Source organism: Triticum dicoccoides, chromosome 5B, assembly GCF_002162155.2.
Source record: "Triticum dicoccoides isolate Atlit2015 ecotype Zavitan chromosome 5B, WEW_v2.0, whole genome shotgun sequence".
Taxonomy (NCBI): Eukaryota; Viridiplantae; Streptophyta; class Magnoliopsida; order Poales; family Poaceae; genus Triticum; species Triticum dicoccoides.
In genome coordinates, this window is record NC_041389.1 from 504,901,104 (window position 1) to 504,922,373 (window position 21,270).

Consider the following 21,270-nt stretch of genomic DNA (forward strand, 5'->3'; position numbering starts at 1 on the left):
TCATTCTTTTAATGCTTTTCAAAGAAAAAGAAGACATCTGGAACGACTTTGTAGTATGTACTTGGTGAACACCGCCCGGATTACTATCAATGAGAGCACTGCCCGGATTACAGCCAGCGGCGTCCAAGATAAACGTGTTCCGCTGCTGGTCGTGCAACGGAACGGATTCTGTCCTATGATTCCGTGGGCCGTGCATTAGGTGGCAGTTCGCCGTTGGCTGCGTGCTAGATGGTCAGATTAATTGGAGCCTACCGCCGCTTAGCTATAGCTAGCTGATCCTTTTTTTCAACCGGACTCGCAACCCTTTTCATTAATTTTGCAATCAACGGAAATACAAAGTTTCAGAAATTCTCGACGTATCAAACCCAAAATAAGACTGAAAGGGGAAGAGCGAGTTGGAGCATTGACAGAAAACCCACCATAGAAAGACCCTAAAACGGATCAACCGTCATGGGACGAAAACCTGACGACACTAACTAGCCACTTCCCTAACCACGAATCATAGTACGAAAACCTGAGAGGCTACACGCCTACTCAGGCACATAGAAAATAATCTCCCAACATCACAGAACTTTCAGAACGGGCATCAAACCCCAGTGGACTGGTAAACGAGCAGATTAGCCGATCTGGATCCCATCTCCATCCCTCCAGAGCACCACACCTCGCGAGTGAGACCTGTCTGCCAGAGCTGCTGCCGCATAAGCCAACCTCTCCACGCCCGTCTGAAACTTCGACCTATCTTCTTCTTTCAGCAGTCCTGCCCAATACAACATAAAAGAGCACGCACTGAAAACAGCCTCCAAGAGTACGAGCATTATAATTGTCAACATGACTTTATTACGAAGACACCAGATTCCCCAGCACATAGCAGCAATGATCATCATATAGAATCTTTTTCCTCCTGGGAAAAATTTATATAACCACGCCCAGCATTGCCATAGGGACCGAGGACAGCAAGAAGCTTCAGTCGTAATACCTAGGGTCCCCCAAACCGTTCGAGCAAGCGAACATGTAAAGAACAGATGATTTGCAGTTTCCATGTGAGTGCAAAAGGAGCAAACAGGATTCCCTGGCCAATTCCTCTTCCATAAATTATCCCGAGTAAGCACATCATTTTGAAATAGCTGCCACAGAAATATTTTGATTTTCAATGGGATACTAGCTTTCCAGATCCACTTAAAGTTAGGACCAGCTAAATCCCTCTCCAACCATTCATATACATATTTAGTAGTAAATCTTTTTTTCTTATTGAGATTCCAAAACACAGTGTTAGGGTTAGTGTTTAAAGCAAAAAAAAATTGCCTCAGATACCACCCACTCCCACTGATCATTAACCTCTCCAAACAGCCTGCGTCTGAACCCCATCTTGTATTCTTTAGCCGCAAAATCGGCAATAGTACCATCCTGATCTTGACAAATGCTGAATAGGAGAGAAAAATTTTCACGCCAGGGGGCAACATCTAACCATGGATCATGCCAAACCCTAGCCAAGTTTCCATTATTAATCTTGACAGCTCTCCCTGCCATATATGTCTCCTTGACTTTCATAATCGCTTTCCAACAGGGGGAGTCCGAAAAACGACTACGAATATTAGCTACAGTATTTGTTTTTGAAATATCTGGCACGAATAATTCGCTGCCACAGCCCATCGCTAGTTTCAAGCTTCCACCACCATTTAGTCAAACGACTAATGTTCTTCTTATGGAGATCCTTGATCCCCAGCTCACCTATTCTTTTGGAACGGCAAACCCTAGTCCATTTAACCATATGGTAAGCACGCTTCTTGTTTTTTTGTCTTCCAGAAAAATCTTCTCTGATGTTTGTCCAATTTCTCAATAAAAGTCTTGTTGAACAAGAACATGGACATAAGATATGAAGGGATCCCATCCAAGCTCGAACCCAACAAGGTGAGTCTAGCCCCAGATGAAGCTGCATATGCTATCCAGGCATCTAGTTTTTTAATCATCTTAGCATCCAGGAAATCCAACTCAATATTCTTCAGAGTGGAGTAAGAGATCGGTGTACCCATGTATTTCATAGGTAAGGAGCCCACCTGGCACCCAAACATCTCAGTATAGACTGCATCAGTCTCATTATCCCCTCCTATAACAATAACCTCACTTTTATCAAAATTAATTTTCAACCCAGACATGAGTTCGAATAAGTAAAGCAATAGTTTGACATTAATAGCTTTATCTATCATGCTCGAAACAGATGACAGTATCATCTGCATATTGGAAAATCCCCACACCATCTTCTATAAGATCCGAAGCCAGCCCTTTGACAAGGCCATTTTTCTGGGTCGAGGTCATCATCTTAGTTAGGCATTCTGCCGCAAGGTTAAAAAGGAACGGAGAGTGCGGTTCACCTTGCCTGACTCCTTTAGCACTCTGTATATACGGTCCTAGCTCATCATTGATCTTAACACTAACCATCCCATTCCTAGGGATCTGATTTACCCATCTGCACCATCTTTGATTAAAACCACGTTTAACATGGCATTCTAGCAAAAAGTCCCAATTGACTTTGTCATAAGCTTTCTCAAAATCAAGCTTGAGAACCACCCCTTTTTGTTTTTTGACATGGGTGTAGTGTATAATCTCATGAAGGGATAAAATGCCATCTACTATATGCCTCCCTTTGATAAAGGCATTTTGCTGTATACTGAACAGTTTATGCACAGATTTACCAACTCTAAGGTCCATGACCTTAGTAATAAGTTTGTACGGACAACGCAATAAACAGATTGGTCTGTATTGTTGTATTCTACTAGCATCAGTTGACTTGGGCAATAAGGTAATAATGCCATAGTTCAACTTTGCACATCCAGTTTCCCCTCATAGAACCATTCAAACAGAGCAAATAATTCCGGAGCTACGACCTCCCAGCAATGTTGATAAAATTCAACCAGAATATTATCAGGCCCAGGTGCCCTGTTAGATTTATCGAACAGGGCCTTTTTAATTTCATCAATAGAAAAAGGTCTAGTCAGGTCATCATTGTCTTCGGAAGAGATTTTCTCCTCATGAGACCAAAGGTTTTCATCTATACGGCAAAGATTGCCAGGGGCTGGTCCAAAGAGGTTCCTATAGTACTCAGTAGCATGAGCCAGGAGGTTCTTAGTCCCTTCAATAGTGACCACACCACATTCAAGCAAGATCATGGAATGTTTTCTCCGGCGACCATTTGCTACTTTATGGAAAAAGCCAGTATTGTTATCTCCTTTCAGGAGCCATCTCTGAGTAGAGAATTGATGCCAATACAGCTCTTCCTCCACATACATGTTGTTTAGTTCTAGCAAAATTTTCAGTTTTCTGGTATAGGCTTGCCCACATAACCCAACAGTCTCCTCAAGCCCTTCCAATTCCTGCAGTTCGAGCTTAATAATGTTTCTTATGATTTTGTTGTGTCCAAAAATATTGGAGCCCCGCCCCTTAAAGAATTTCTTGACTCTTTCAGTTTTATATTTAGTGTGTCAATAGGATCATCAGTATACACAGGTTTCGACCAAATGTCAGCAACCAAAGGCAAAAAATCTTGATTATTAAGCCAATTATTATCGAATCTAAAGCACCTATTACCTGGTGCTCTAGAAGAGGCCAGACCCCCATTCAACAGCAAAGGGTTATGGTCTGATAATTCCCTCACCAGCTTACTAACTGAAACAAGAGGATACAAGTCCTCCTATTCAGAGGACATTAACACCCTATCCAGCTTCTCTAGGGTAGGATTTTCCTGTTTATAGGACCAAGTATAACAACCTCCTGACATGCAAATCTCTCTAAGCCCCATCGGGTGGATGACTGAATTGAACACATTAGGAAAATGTGACATGGGAGTTTTTTTGTTCTTCTCCCCACTGTGTCTAAGGATATTGAAGTCTCCTCCCACCAAATAAGGGATGTGGGTACTACTGCACATATTAGATAGCTCAGCAATAAATTCTGGTTTACTATCATCATGAGCTGCTCCATATACCACCAGCAAGGCCCAATTGCATTTCTTATCTTTATCAAAAAGGTCCATTTGAAGGACATATTTACCATATCTAACATTGATGAGGTCGAATTTGTCTTTATTGACACCACCTAAAATACCTCCAGATTTTCCCCTGGAAGGAATCCACTCCCATTTAAATTTTTGCCCAGGGTCCAACTTCCTAAAAAAGGAAGGATCATAAGATTTTTTTTCCTAGTCTCTTGAAGTCCAATAAAATCCACATCATTGGCATTAATAATATCAGTGAGGTAGGTAGATATGCTTTTCTTACCTGCTCCCCTACAGTTCCAAAAAAGTCCTATCATTTATATCTTGCAGGTTTCCCCCTCTCCTTAGTAGGTCTGCCAGGATTCAGGGCAGCCTTACCATCTCCATTTTTCTTCTGACTCCTAGTTACAGGTCTGTCCATATCATTAGGATGCAGGACCTTCACTTTTTTCCTATGTTGAGCTTTTTTTCTTTTTTGTCTAGACTGTACAAGGATATAAGGCTCCTCATCATCTATACTTTTATTATCCCAAGTTAACAGTAAGGGGACATCATTACCCAGACCATCATTGATAGTGATAGGGGGAGGGTTAGATTCAACCCTCTTATCATTTAACAGATTCCTAGATATTTCTAATTCACGTAGAATATCTATCGTATCAAAGTTATCATCATGTATTTGCACCCCCATCAAGGCAACCCGAGCAATAATAACACTATCATCCAACACAGAAAATTGATTATTCAAGTGGGATATTTTTTTACCTTCAGCATCTCGCTTCTTCAGCCGGTTGGTAGCCGTCTCCACCACACGTTCCAGTTTCTGAAACTACCTGCGTGAAGCCCGCTCTTCAGGAGCCATAGTTTCATGCATTGGAGACCCAGATGGCAATTCAACAGTGTAAACACTGTGGTTGTCCCCCCCCCCCCTCATCTGTAGACCCTTCCTCAAGGGGTACAATATGGGGCAGAGATGGCCACACGCCCACACCAAATAATATTTTTTTTCATGTTGCCAACGACATTAGGAGACCTTTCCATATCATCACCTAATATCTCGTCAGATTTTTTTGCTGGTGATTCAGGATAAGACATTTTATCAGCTGCATATTCTCTGGCCATAGATTCGAGCAAGAGCTCAGTATGATTCCCCTCATCACTTTCCCCCTCCTCCTCACTTTCAATCACAGCAGATAGTCTTTGTGACCCCTTATCATAGTTTTGAGAGGAGAAATTCCCAGTCATAGATGCACTAGTTTCCCCCTGCCCATCAGAAGAAGCAGATTCATATCCTGGCTTTCTTTGGGAAAGAAGGTGGTGCACTGCTGTCCACAGTGACATGAGCCTGATTTTTCTCTCCTCCAGCCGTCATAATTTTTTCAACCTCATAATAAAAGTCATAGAATTGCTCCCCCAACATGTCCTCAGCAGTGGGGGGGATTTTTTTTAACCTCTCTACATCTCAGAAGAATTCTATCATACTCAGACTTATGCAGAGTAGATTCATCCACCTCTAGAGTTATACCCACCAACCCTCCTACATATGCAACATGTTCCGAGCATCCTTTCTCTAAAGGAATATTGCTAACTCTAACCCATGCTTTTTCCATCTCCCCTTTAGCACCAACTGAAGCTGATAGCTAGCTGATCCTGATCCCAGGCGTGGCCAGTATATATCTCACCTGCACTCGACGAGCAACGAAGGGATCGGGGACATGGGACGAGCTTCGCTGCTGCGTCTAGCGGCCGCCATGGTCCTCACCGGCTTGGTTTCTCCGCCGGTTGCAGTGGCGGCACGCGCGACGCCGCCACTGCCGGTGCTGCCGATCCCAACGGCGGCGCAGCTCGCGTGGCAGCGGCGGGAGGTGATCATGTTCTTCCACTTCGGGATGAACACGTTCACGAACTCCGAGCTGGGCACGGGGGCGGAGGACCCGGCCCTGTTCGCCCCGGCCGCGCTCAACGCCAGCCAGTGGATGGACGCGGCGGCCGCGGCCGGCGCGTCGCTCGCCATCCTGGTCGCCAAGCACCACGACGGCTTCTGCCTCTGGCCGTCCGCCTACACGGCCCACTCCGTGCGCGCCAGCCCCTGGCACGGCGGCGCCGGCGACGTGGTGCGCGAGTTCGCCGCCGCGGCGCACGCACGGGGCGTCGACGCCGGCCTCTACCTCTCGCCGTGGGACCTACATGATCAGGAGTACGGCCGCGAGGTCGCCTACAACGAGTACTACTTGGCGCAGCTCCACGAGCTCCTCACCGGGTCAGTGCCCTGAGCACGCGTGCGTGCACAACACAGATCGCATTCCGTCTGACTGGTTTTCTCAACCAGTACTCACGTCGTCTTGAGTAGGTACGGGAGCTTGTCGGAGATCTGGTTCGACGGCCACAAGGACAAGAACGCGACGAACATGACGTACCACTTTCAGGAGTGGTTTCAGACCGTGAGGCAGTTGCAGAGCTCCAGCATCATCTTCTCCGACGCCGGCCCCGACGTCCGGTGGGTCGGCAATGAGGATGGGTTCGTCGGAACCACCTGCTGGTCCACCGTCAACCGCTCCATGATAACGATCGGCGCAACCGGCATCGAGAAGTATGATATACTAATTTTTTTCGTGAATAGGCAAGATCATATATCTATTATATAATTATTAAAACAAAAGACAAACAAGCCATCACGTTCGTCCACACAGACTAAATTATCTCAATCGTTTATTTTAGATATTTTTTTTAAGAATTTTTTGCATTCAAATCACGAACAGTACAAAGTAGTTGACGCTTACAAGCACACTGAAACACAAACACAAAGGACCATGAACACCTAGAGTGCTCTAAGACAACCATAACACAAGAAGATCTCCGGAGCCATGTGTCATCATCCCTGAATCTTGAGAGAAGACCTCTGCAGCAGAAAGATCTGCAACCAGGCGCAAGCAGGTCATCATTTTCGACCACAGAACAATTGCCGCCACGTTGCTTCCTCCTTTCTTGACATCAGCGCTGAGAGCGCATGGACATCAGTCCAACACACCTGCAACAGCCGTCGCCATCTTTGGCTTTGAGTAGCGCGAAAAATGTCCCTTCCGGAAGGAAGAGAACTCGAGTCATCTGACCGGTCTAGCACCGCGGCCGGGCCATCCGCCCGGGCAAAGCAGGATCTTCCTTCAGCATCAGCGCAGAGGAAAAAGATCAGCAACAACAACAAATCATACCGACAAGGAAGAAGAAGGGTCTTCGTCTCCATGAATCCATCGCCCATCTAAGAACCCAAACGGCCAGTGTCGATGGACCTCCAGCCACCATAGCCCGCGATCTCGACGAGATCCGGGGATCCCCCACTCCGCTGGCTCCTAGACGAAGGCAAAAGCCTCGCCTGACCGCGAACGGAGCCCGGAGAAATTTATTCCGACGTGACACCACCACAACGGCCTCGGCAACGTCACCCTCAACCCTAACCCTACCACACACCCACCTAGCGGACAGACCCGAGGTTCCCCCTCCCTCCCGCCGCCGGAGCGGCCGACGGAGAGAGAGGAAACCGGCGGCGCCACCGGTGACGCGCAAGGGAACCCTCGTCGCCTCCTAAGATCGCCTCGTGCGATCCTACTTTTCCGGGATTAGTTCAAGCGTTGCAACGTTTCGCTTCGCCTATCCTACTGGTTGTTTCTCTTTATTTTAGATATTAACAGTCGAGATTTAAAAGATGTAGCGTTACATACAAATATTATCAGGTACAAATAATTTGACATGGCATATAGGAATAGGTCAACACGTCTTATGTCAAACTCATATCCTTTTCTATTAAAAAAGGACTAGAAAAACATGTCCGATTGGGACAATCATGCATAAGCATGCGTGTTGGTATTGCTTTTCTATTAAAAAAGGACTAAGAAAATCTGTACGATTGGGACAATCACGCATAAGCATGCGTGTTGGTATTGCAATACGGAAGCCAACTCCTATACGGACTCTTGATTAATTAGTGCTTCACCTTTTTTGAGTTGTAGTGCTTCGCCCTAGGATAAAGACTTCTCTACTATCTGGATTTAAAATTAAACAAAATAGATGTGTATGTACATAGTACATATATAGCAATAAGTTTGGTGTGAAAAAAATTGGCAAGACAATATTTTTACATAATAAAGATGTTACCCGTGATAATTCATGCATCGGCAACTCATGCCAAAAATACGTGGATCTCTAAGTGCAAATAATTTTTATTTCTATTCGCGCAAACTTTTAATAGTGAATCATGGTGTATGTCCTATTTTTTGCGATGATTGACTTATGTTCTAATAACAATGACTGGAATTATAAACATAAGTCAGAAGAAATAAGGCTGAAATATTTCAACTGTTTATTGTAAAAAACAATGTCAGAGATTAAAATTAATAACACATCTAAAATATGTAGAGTTATATATGTACGTCAGGGCGTCATTGGTGCCCTTGAAAAGAAAACACGTTATGGGATGAGAGACCTGATACATGATAACCGGAAATATAAAATGATCATGGCAAGTAGGAGTAATAAGGAAGTTGTCCGACTAGATGGAGTAATAAAAGGTGTACGCTTCTCTTCCTAAAGAAAAAAAGAAGTTCCATGATTCTCAGCGAGGCTACGCACTCTTGATCGTACTCCAAGTGGTGACATCATAATGATGCCAGCAATAATAAGAAAAAAATGTCCATCACTGAGGAGGAAAGCTAAACCAAAAAAATAGTGAGTATCTATACATGTACGTCAGAAATCATTTAGAATTTTTGATTTCATTTTTACTGAAATTAGTAGTTTGGATTGGTGAATAAAATATTGAACAGAAAGTAGAATAATATATTTGCGGGCTCAAAAAACATAACTATTGGTTATTATAGACTCAGAATAATTAAAACTATAAAATCGGGCTCAATAGTATAGGAAAAGATGTCACATGAGTTCATCCGCAAAAAGAAAAGTGACATGTGTTAAATTTAAGAGGAGAAGAGTTGTTCTCGAGTTCACGGTTGTGAACAAGGCATTGTAGTTTTTTTTTTTTGCGAAATTTATCTGATCTATTATTAAACTTTACCGAAAGTACAAAACATCTCTATATGAAAAAAAGTACAAACCATCTTAAACATATAAGTTACAGTAAGATTCCAAGTCCACCGAACGAGCACTACTGCCGCCAGAATGAGTAAGGATCAATGCATGCAAGACATTCAGTATTGCGGTACATGTGTGACCAACATATCATACAGAGTCCTCGCAAAAAACATATCATTCAAAAGCAAAATGATATTGTGTCTATAACAATAGAAAATGAACAACACATAGTTCAAGTATCCATTAAATCATCTCAATTGTGTAAGAATATATATGTCTCAGAACAAAATTTATCCGTATAATAAGGGATAGAAAGCTATATATGATAATAGTCATTTAGAATATTCTTGAAAAGTTAGTTCGGTGGGAAAAACAGAGCAAGTGATAATGTACTTATGAACTAGAGACAAACCATGCTGAATATTTTATACATTTTTTTGTTATGCCAAAGAAATATAGATCAACAGAAAACAAGGGGAGAGAGAGAAGGAGAGAGCAAAAAGAAGAGAGAGAGAGAGAGTTTTGACAAATCTATTTAGCATATAATGATAGTGTAATGGCTTAGATTGTTGATCATGTGAAACAGATATAATAAGATAAGCTGCCAATAAAGTATATGGAGGGTGACATGTACCAAACGAACAATCCAGGTATTACAACCAACGAGGAAAATAGCAAAAAATATTAAAAATTTAAATAGAATACATCAATTCTAGCCACGCAATTGCGCGGGTGAACCCGCTAGTTTCTTTAATAGAAGAAGTTAAGAATGAATACACGTGGTGATACAACACACGACACGAACACAGTAGGCATGAACATGTGTCCTGAAGCAAAGAGACATGAGATGCTCGGCCCAAAAAGGAAAAGCAACACAGCAAAACTCGCCGCTGAGAAGCAACCCAAACAACCAACATGACGACCAATCTCCAAAACTACTATCGAGGACACTGCGAGCAAACACGATAGCGCCTTCGCGAAGGAAAACGATGCCAAGACGCCGTCGCCGCTCAATCCAGATAGCCGAACCTACGGTTTCCCCTGTTGCTCGAAGAGGGGCATAGATGTCGGCCATGGCAGCGCCGTCAAGAAGGGGACATCGCCAACATGTGTCACCGCTGCCAACATCGAAAGGTCTAGCAAAGATTTCACCTGGCCAAAGTCTGAGTAATCCGAAGTTATCGGAGCAAGATTCGAAGAAGATACTATCACGCATGCACGTTACAGGCCAACCGGCCAAGCTAGAGAGGAAACAAATAATCCGTCATTTTTCTCCTAAATTATGGCTCGGATTTTGAACCATTAGGCTAGCCATGGTGAGAGTAACTTAAAGCATCTTCAACAGGCGCGCAACACGCGGCGCGGTAGAAAAAGCATTTACAGCGCCGAAATCGTGATTTTTTGCGCGCCGCGGAGCGCTGACTCCAGCGGCCGCTGCAAAATATAGCGCGCGAGCCGTTCCAACTGACGCGCTAAACTGCAGGGCGCACGAGCAGCCGGCGCTTGCCATTTGTTGCATATTTTGAGACAATATGATGATATTTCAAACATCAAAACAAGACAACATAGTTTAAAATCACCAAACAAGTTCATGACATAGAAGTTCAAAATCATGCCCACATCATCATCCAACCAAGTTGAGAATCCAAACCAAGGTCATGACATAAAAGTTCACACAAACAAATGGCACATCAACAATCATGCTTCATCCTTGTCTTCGTCCTCCTCTTCCTCTGATTCTTCATCCTCATCCAAAGATGATTCTTCCTCCTCCTCTTCATGGTTGCGCGCCGCATCATCATGGGGGGCTCGGAAGGTGTTGGCAAGATCTCCAATGGCATCATGCGAAGGTGTATGATGAGGCACACCGGAAGACATTCCGTTCATGTCACCCGGAGGTGCTCCCGTTCCTCCCATGAGAGATGCAAAACTCATGTCTCCCATGGTAGCTCCGAAGTCACCCATGGCCCCCATGGTAGCTCCGAAGCCACCCATGCCTTCCATGCCGCCCATGGTAGCTCTGAAGCAACTCATGCCTCCCATGCCACCCATCGGGCGAAATCGTCGGCGGTGGCGCGGGCGGGGCGAAAGCGACACAGCTGAGAGAGTGCGGCGCGTGCGCTCGAGTGTGCAGCGCCCGGGAGCGGGCGCAGCAAAGAACGTGCAATGCAGTTTCGCCCCGCACGCTGAACTACTTATTCCGCGCGTGCGGTTATTGCGCCTCCGCTGGAGCGCCCGGAGCGGCTGCGCGCGCAAAAAAAACACAAATTTTCCTGCGCGGCACTTATATAGCGCGGTTGTTGGAGATGCTCTTAGCTAGTAACAAAATGCACCCCAAGACAAATATGCCTATGTGGCAAGAAGTTAACGAGGAGAGAGGTATTTGGGGTACTCATAATATGTTACCGTAATATAACACATCCAAATGTAAAATGAGTCTACAACTTAATAAATGAAGGTTTGCATGACACTACACTTATGTTACTGCCCACTATATTAAGTTGTCCATAAGTCATCATATTGTAACAACATACACCCGGTTATTTTTTTTAAAGAACTACGGTTTTGCTAAAAAATCTAGCGTCAATCACTTTTTTCCTAGCGTAGCATGAAGCCGAAGGAGGGGACGACGCGAGCACCAGCAACGAGCGTCGGGCACGACAAGGCGGAGTCGTGTATGAGTGGGAGCGAGTAAGAAACTTAACAGGGGGGTCAGAGGGTGCAAGGGGGCGCCGGACCTGTGCATCGAGATGGGCCTTAGAGGGATGGTTGGGGCAGCGACCAGCATGGCAGTGGTGGGAGATCGAAGGAAGGGCAGGGCGGCAAGGCGGCGGTAGCCGCCGGCCACATGGCGAGGGGGGAGGCAGACAGTTAGGGCTGGGTGGCGGACGGCTGCGTGAGGAAGAAGATGAACAAGGCTAAACGGGCTTGAGGAGGAAGATGAATTCAAAGCCGGTGGATGTTGATCTGGTCAGTAAATAAAGTGACTGGTTGAAACTTTTTTTTTCCAGATACTTGACAAATAGCACTCTCAAAGAATTAGACAGTGCCTATAAGTTTTTAAAATATACAAAACCACATTGTGTATAGGTAATGGCTTGATTGGGCTCAAGATTTCAGCGAAATTTCTGAAATTTCGGTGGGTATCAAAATACTTGTAATCTTGAAGTTTTGGCTCAGAGTCAAACTAATTTAAAACAATATTTTATTTTTTGAAAAAGTATAAAAGCTAACTGGATTTTGATAGATTGAGTTGCGAAAGGATTCTTGGAAATTGGATATACCGATATGGTCCAAAAAATATGACAATTTTATACCTCACCAGTGAAGTATATCAATGCATTTTTTAGGGGAATACCCTAACAGGAGTATTACTCTTCGGGATCTGTGCAAAAAATAATACAATATGTTTTTTCATAATTCATAAATGTCCATAATTTTTGTAGAAGATTTCTTTTCTTTGCTACATTCACGCGTCACAACCTACATGTATAAAATTGTTTGAATTATTTGAAAAAAAAATCAAGAAAATGGTATTGCTCTAGACACTTGTTAGGGGTAACGTGCTCTGAAGTGTAATGGTTTAGGGGGTTATTTTTTTTTCCCAAAAATAGTTTTAGAGGTTAACCGAGCCAAGGTAATATTATTTCAGATTAGTAAAGTGAATTTTCTCAGTGTATAAATTGTTGTTGCCTCTGTTTCAAAATATAATACATAATTTAATTGTTTAAATGCATGCTTTGACCAGTAATAATGTTGTCCTTTTTGGGGAATAAAAATGATATTTAGTTCATGTCTAGAGAAACCCCATTCGTATTCGGAAACACCTTGGTATGATTAACAATTGGCTAAATATTATTGATTGTACACCTTGGTAGTATGAGATATTTACTTTTGTTGCATGAAGTGGGATAGTCCAAACTCCAATTAGGCCTACTATATCTTAAAAATAAACGGAGGGAGTATATTAAAGTACTGAGCCCTGGCAAATATGGATTATGTGTGTGCAGTTATCTGAACAACGGCGACCCGTGGGGGACGGACTGGGTGCCGCCGGAGTGCGACGTGACGATCCGTCCTGGCTGGTTCTGGCACGAGAACGAGACGGCCAAGACGCTGAGCCAGCTGTTGGACATATACTACACCTCGGTGGGCCGGAACTGCGTGCTGCTGTTGAACGCGCCGCCCAACACCACGGGCCTGGTGGAGGACGCCGACATCGCCAGGCTCCGCGAGTTCCGCGCCGCCATCACGCACATCTTCGGCACAGACCTCGCCGATGGCAGCACGGCTCGGGCCAGCAGCGAGCGCGGCGGCGACTTCGCGGCGGGCAATGTGCTGGACGGCCGGGACGACACGTACTGGGCGCCGATGGCGGAGGACGGGCGCAGGGACGGGTACTGGGTCGAGCTACGGCGGCCGGCGAGAGCGCGTGCGCGGCCGTTCAACGTTGTTAGGATACAGGAGCACGTGGCGCTGGGGCAGCGGGTGGAGCGGCACGAGGTGTACGTGGACGGCGTGGCCGTGGCCAGCGGCACGACGGTCGGGCACAAGCGGCTGCACCGACTGGCCGGACCCGTCGTTGGCCGGACGGTGAAGATATGGTTCGCCGCGCGCCGTGGGCCTCCGGTAGTGTCGGCGGTGGGCCTGCATCTCGACCCTCACGAAATCAATCGCCCGAGCCAATAAGTAGTACTGTATCATGCACTTGGGACTCACAAACATGCTTACATGGAAGATAATTAAAAAAGAGAGTTGTTATAGTAACATAGGTAGATACCGTAACATAATAAATGTGATGCTACTACGTGTCATACATGACAGTAAATGAGACCATCTATGATACTAATCTATGATACTATGCACTATAGAGGTAGTAACATAGACTAGTAACATATGCATGTTACTAGTCTAAGTTACTCCCCACTATGACCAGCCTAAGAGCATCTCTAGCAAACCCGTATAACACCGACCCGCAAAACGCGTTTACAGTTCGTGGAAAAACGGCTTTGCGGGCTGGCGCAGGCGGCTGCAGAGTCAGACCCTGCAAAACGGACCTGTAAAAAAGATATTCATGGAATATGCTTTTTCACGGGCCGGCTTTGCGTGGTCTGCTCGAACGCCGCCCCTGCCGGTGCAAATCCAAAATTTGCATTTAATTTCACACATGAAAATACATTTCTTTGCTATTTTTTTCTTCAACGACATTGGATACATAGTAATTCATCAAATCTTTGCTAGAATAGTAAGGCCAAAGAAAACAAGAACCACAATTATGCATTTTAGAAGATATCCAACTTTCATAACTGCTCTGGTTGGAGCAATATGTTCTCCATGCATTCGTTGTCGTTGATCTGTGAATTCTTGATCTTGTGTTCTTCATTCTTCTTCTTTGGTTCTAAAGAAGTAGATGTTGCTTCCCCTCTATTTTCTTCTCTAATTGCACATGCAGATGCATCATTAGCCTCAATTCTACTAAGGAGTGCACGAACATCTATTAAGTTTCTTTTTATCAATAAATCAATGTATTCTCCTTTCCAAAACCAAAATGAGCATTCATCTTCCTACACACATGACGATGTTCAAAATGAGCTATCGCAATTGAACCGAAGAATACGGTGACAAAGTCAAATGGAAGCAACACATACCCCGTCATTTTCGCATTTGAAGAACACCCATCGGGGCTGCTTCGACGTGCCTGAAGTTACCCGCAACACTATTTTCTTGCAGTCGTCGCACTGTATGAGCGGCATCGGCGAGCCGACGAGGGTTGCGCGAGCGCCGAGCTCGGCGGACGGCCGGCCCAATCATTGCCGGCAAACCGACGGCGACGGCTATAGGACGAACCCGTACGGGCTTTGTCGGGGCTGCGCGGGGTGCTCCCCGACCAATCCATGGCTTGGCGCAGCCATCGGTGGCCGGAAATGCCAAATCCGGCCGCCGCGTCGAACAGTCGTCGGTCTGCAACTTTTCGGCCCGCCGACCAAGAGGAATTGGCGGAGGGCAAGCTCGGGCATGTGGCGGCCCTTCGGCCTGATCCCGCCGGCTAGTTTGGCTGGAATCATAGGCGGTGACCCGGCGGCGGAGGGTGGGGAAAGACGTGGGGCGAGGGGGGGAGGGGGCGACGGTGGGTGGGGAAAAGCGCGGCCTGAAATGTCCCCCCAACCAACTGCTCCCGCTATATACAGGACGGTGACGGGCCGAGGGGGAACCCACGTTTTGCGGGTTGGGCCGGGAATTATGCTGCGCCCCGCAAAAAAATTTAGAGACCGGACTCGTTTGCGGGGTTTGGTCGGGCATGATTTTCCGCGTAGACCCGTATTTTGACGGCTATTTTACGGGTCGCGGCGTTATAGGGATCTGCCAGAGATGCTCTAAGTGTTGCTGATTGAGTGGCTGGAGCTGACTCATTGCGCTGGCCACTGGAGCTGAATCACAATTACCATGCATAGCGATATCAAAATGGAAAATTGAGCGTTACCGGCACATACCGGCAGATCCTTGGCCCCTACATTAAGACTCGTGCAATAATTTTGTTGTATAATACGCAGACGGGAGTTGGCACTCTTGAAAATGCCTTTTTGTTGATCCGATGTTAGTCATTGCTGGCCATCGCAGACAAGGTGCACATGGACCAAACATGAGATTTGTTTTCTTACAGTTTGTAGCAACGAAATGAAAAGACAAACTCATTCGAGATACAAATTTTTTTCAATTTATGGAAAAGATCAACTTCGTGTTTTTATCGGAAGTTTGGTGGATTTTGAATATTCAGAAGTTCACCCTCAAAAAATATCTCAAAGATGTCTTGGGTGTTCGGGAGCTCCCCCTGAAATTCTCCAAAGATCAACCACATTTGTCAAAACCCCTCTTTTTGAAAGTTCATCTTCAAAGTATCAAAATGTTTGTGCACAAATAGCTGAAAGTTGTTAGTTTTGTCATTTGATTCTTCATTGGACCAGGAGATGTGAGCATAACGCTCACCAGCCATCACTGGACGTGTGCAGGCCAAATAAGGGATGGTCGGTGGTTCACCTTGCTGGTTGTCCAGGGATGCACTCGATAGAGCATGCGAAAATTGTCAAAAGTAACCACTTCATGTGCTCGAATTTTAGTAGCACAAGAAATAGATATCCAATGTTACGGGAGTTGAAAGTGCAACTATCCCTAGGTATTTTTGGTAATTCCTAACAACATATAGCTCATTGAGCGAATGTTATCCCAAGATAAATATTTCAGGAAAGCTTAATGATTGGCATGGCATGGATGAGAAAAGTGGACCCCTCAAAATGTTAAGGACAAAAGGATTGGCTCAAGATCAAAGCTCAAGACTCTACATTTTCTATTTTAGTGATCCAAGATCACATTGAGTCTATAGGAAAAGTCAATACTATCAAGGACGGACGAGGTGTTGCTTAATGAGGTTCTTGCTCAAAGTGCTTAATGATATGCTCAAAAGCCCTCAAATACTTTCTCACATCCACATATGACCTAAACCAAAAGTCAAACTCGGCCCCACCGATTCTTTCTATCTGGCGCCACCAAGTTCAGATGTCATAGCCACTGCCACAAACCCTAGGCAAATCAGTCTCACCAATAGGGATCTCGGTCTCACCGAGATGGGATTGTAATCTCTCTGTTTCCCTTCGTAATGTTTCGGTCTCACCGAGATGAGCGATCGGTCCCACCGAGATTCCAATGTAAACTCTCTGTTTCCCTTTCGCAATGTTTCGGTCCCACCGAGATGAGCGAATCGGTCCCATCGAGTTTACCTGACCAACTCTCTGGTTAGCTTATTACCAAAATCGGTCTCACCGAGTTTGTGTAATCGGTATCACCGAGATTACGTTATGCCCTAACCCTAACCATATCGGTCCTACCGAGTTGCATGTCGGTCCCACCGAAAATCCTAACGGTCACTAGATTTACTGAATCGGTCTGACCGAGTTTCTCAATTCGGTCCCACCGAGATTGGTAAGTTGTGTGTAACGGTTAGATTTTGTGTGGAGGCTATATATACCTCTCCACCTCCTCTTCATTCGTGGAGAGAGCCATCAGAACATGCCTACACTTCCAACTTACATTTTCTAAGAGAGAACCACCTACACTTGTGTTGAGGTCAAGATATTCCAATCCTACCACAAGAATCTTGATCTCCAGCCTTCCCCAAGTTACTTTCCACTCAAATCTTCTTTCCACCAAATCCATATCCTGTGAGAGAGAGAGTTGAGTGTTGGGGAGACTATCATTTGAAGCACAAGAGCAAGGAGTTCATCATCAACACACCATTTGATACTTCTTGGAGAGTGGTGTCTCCTAGATTGGCTAGGTGTCACTTGGGAGCCTCCGATAAGATTGTGGAGTTGAACCAAGGAGTTTGTACGGGAAAGGAGATCGCCTACTTCGTGAAGATCTACCCCCTAGTGAGGCAAGTCCTTCGTGGGCGACGACCATGGTGGGATAGACAAGGTTGCTTCTTCGTTGACCCTTCGTGGGTGGAGCCCTCCGTGGACTCACGCAACCGTTACCCTTCATGGGTTGAAGTCTCCATCAACGTGGATGTACGATAGCACCACCTATCGGAACCACGGCTCAAAAATCTTCGTGTCTCCAAATTGCATTTGCCTCCTCAAACTCCTCCCTTTACCTTCATATGCAATTATGTTACTTTCCGCTGCTATACTCTAGAATTGCATGTGTTGGTCGATTGCTTGACTTGTGCTAAGTAGCTAAAACCTGCCAAGAATTAAAACTGGGAAAAGGTTAAGTTTTTATTTGGTCAAGTAGTCTAATCACCCCCCTCTAGACATACTTTCGATCCTACAGGAGTCTACTAGAAGAAGCAAAAAGATGAAGCCATCTTTTTACGTCTTGACTCCTCAAGCCATCGATGAGCTTACTGTAAAAAATACGAACAATTGAGCCTGCACAATCTAGATTAACCTTGTAGGTTTTCAAAAGACGCATGAACCGCCACCCACGATACATTGAGAACATATAGTCGTCGAACGTGTTGGATGACACACCCTTAGGCCTCATTCGGTTGCAATGGGGAGCAAATCCAGGGCAGCAAAACCCCATCCGGGGGATTTCCCAGGAAGGTGGGATCCCCCTCCCACCACGTGGGATATGACCCTTGCCATTTGGTAACAGGTGGGCAGTGGGAAACTGGATTGTTCTATCCTTCGAATCACACAACTGGTAACTTTTTTAATAGTAAAACATTCAAAAACAAGCTAATTTCACATGTAATTCCCAAAAAGTCTAAACAAAAGCGCAAAATAATTCTGCAAAATATATAGGAATGTCCAAGACATTACAAATAATTCTAGAATTTGAAATAGTCAGAGGAAATTAATGAACCTGTAAACTGATAAATAATAATAAACTGCTAAATAATAATATATTGAGAATATCAACTCGACATGCTTTTGACATAATCATCTAGAGGTTCATTGCTTATAGGAAGTTAATACAAAACAAGAAACCAAATCTTCCTCCTCTCATGCTGCCATTACAAATAACATCATTGTTCAACAGGTTATGAGTTTTAGAACAATGAAGCCAATGCCAATAGGAACAAATAGATTTTAGCTACTAGAAACACGATAGTTGCGGGCTTGTCCTAGACCTTTACACTAGTACAAAAAGTTCTAAATTATCAAAACTCCATGCCATGGACAACCACACTTCTGAAGATGCAAATTGTGAGGCAATGTTCAGGATATCTCATCTTCCTCTACTCCACATCAACTGAGAACAGTAGCTCGGCATTGACTGAATTAGAAGATTTTTTTGGAAGTTCGTAACTATTTCAGAATACAAAGTTTAGTAAATCGTTCAATACTAGTACGACACAGTTTCATTGCACTGTTTTCAAGCATAAATAGATCAACAATGACCATGGTTTATCATATCTGGCCCCTTCTCTACTGGATGTAAGTAAAGAAAGGCACCCATAGAACTGTAGAAGGTTGATCGAGCATAGAAAAACACAATTAGTTTATCCTATCACTGATCCACCTACCAGTTCAATTATCCTTTTGAGATAAGAATTGTGAATAGATTAATGTAAGTTAACAAATAAAGCATTATTGGGCAGACATTTTCGCACTATACGCAATGTAGTTTTATTCGTTGCAGAAAGTAAAAGGTATATACTTTATAAAAATAAAGGCAAAGAAAAAAGTATGTGTAATATCTGCAGCAGTTCATTGGCTGCAACAGTCACAGATCATGCACAAGCATATCGTACAATAATGGAATTAGCAACAAGTAGTAACTGCTCAGGCATGAGACTTTGCCTCCACCAGCCGGCTATAAAAAAACTGCAAAGCTCCAAATTAGTTTCAACCAAGATCCAACTTCTGCTCAAATCTGACGACTTCCTCCAGTAGTTCAATTCAATAATCATTCAGTTCAACCAAGAGCCCTACTCTGCCAAAGCCTTAAAAACACTTGGGCTAGAAAACAAGCCTTGGAAAATGAAATCATGAAGATTCGCTTGTCCTAAGTGTATTGAGGGAAAATACCTTCACTCCAAACAGAATTACATAGTCTAGAAGCAGTTCGTTCCTTTGCAAAGACAAGACTATCTCACAATATGAAGAATGACATATCGTCATCTATCAGATTCAGACAAACCACAAATCATTTTCCAATAATGTTATTTCTAATTTGGACAATCATTCCATATTTACCAATGGAAAATAAATTATGTACATCATCTATATTTTTGAGCTTAAACTATAATGTCAGGGCAACAAATTCCATATGTACTCCCTCCGTTCCTAACTATAAGTCTTTTTAGAGATTCTACTACAAACTACATACGGATGTATATAGACATATTTCAGGGTGTAGGTTCATTCATTTTGCTCCGTATGTAGTCCATAGTGGAAAATCTAAAAAGACTTATATTTAGGAACGGAGGGAGTATATTCTAAAGAAAGAAACGATAGTGAATATTGTTTTGAGCTTAGATTATCATTGCGACAGATACAATGACATATTATTATCCTCTGGTATTAACAGATAGCAACATTAAAACAATAATTCATAGTTCTGGTCATAAGAATTTCGATTTATTACTCTACTACCTAAACACAGATGCAAGATCTAGATATCCAGTAGTTCAGGAATCAAGAGTTGAAAGAACAAAATGTGATGCAAATTCTAGGCAATTATACACAGATCAGTATATGAATTTAAACTTTCTGAAATGTTAGGTGTGGAGCACTTTGTCTGCATGCAAGTGAAATGCATGATTATAGTCTACTAATTGTGATACAACCATGCATTATGATACTGATAATTGGGTGTCCATACATGCTCCTAATGAATTGATCTGACACTAGCTCTCCAATATATTTGCCTACTAGTCTATGAATTGTGATTTGATTAGATGGCAGCTGCTGAGCCGACTCATCTCTGAAATAAATACACACCACTGACGTGCACTGCTTCCATCGTATGAAAACCTGTTATCTTAACCAATACAGTAATTTCTGTCTCCCACTATTGCTTTCTAATTTCAAAAGAAAGGCATAACACAGGTATGTATGAGATGTATAACCTGTGAGTAAATTTTGCATCCAGCCTGTAAAATTAGTTAAAAGAAGAAGAGAAGTGCTCAGGTTCTTGAATCTGTACCTTCAAGCATCAGTGCATGGACGTTGAGTGCATCTACTGGTGACAAAAATGAGGTGGAATAGGAGGGGGGCTAACCTTAGGTCGAAGTAACTGGAATTTGACCGTGGAACCATCGCTGTCGCCGGAGGGGACAGGAAATTCGAGGCGGAGGAGAGATCCGGGGAAGGAGTAGCGTAAGGAGCAAAGATTTCACGGCCATTGGAGAGACGGAGCATGGTGGCGAAGCACCGGAGGGAGAGGGACCTGGCTGTCTCTCTAGTCGCCAGCGGAGAAGGTCGGAAGCGAAGCGGTGGATCTCGATCGCGCTCGCGATCTCGAGCCGTGGATTTTCTCCCTGACCCCTGGAGGCGTGGAGCGTTTTCCCAGGGAAACGGCGTGGATCGGGGATGGATACCTCCCCAACGAATGCGTCCAAATGTCGCTGTGGATTTCCCCTGTTCGATCTGGCCCGTGCTATCTTCACCCGGGGAATCAGCGGGGATCCCGGAGGGATTCCCTGCAACCAAAGGAGGCCTTAAGGCTAACAAAATCCCGAGTTGATCTCGTTC

The 21,270-nt window shown here is 44.3% G+C and overlaps 1 protein-coding gene across 1 annotated transcript; it reads left to right on the forward strand.

The window, feature by feature from the left end:
* The first annotated feature begins 5,233 nt into the window (after window positions 1–5,233).
* On the forward strand, window positions 5,234–13,861 carry LOC119311188 (putative alpha-L-fucosidase 1). The gene is made up of 3 exons (XM_037586822.1): window positions 5,234–6,248; window positions 6,339–6,578; window positions 13,081–13,861. Exons 1-3 carry the CDS (start codon window positions 5,704–5,706, stop codon window positions 13,757–13,759), a joined length of 1,464 nt encoding a protein of 487 aa, XP_037442719.1. The 5' UTR covers window positions 5,234–5,703; the 3' UTR covers window positions 13,760–13,861.
* Window positions 13,862–21,270: the final 7,409 nt, after the last annotated feature.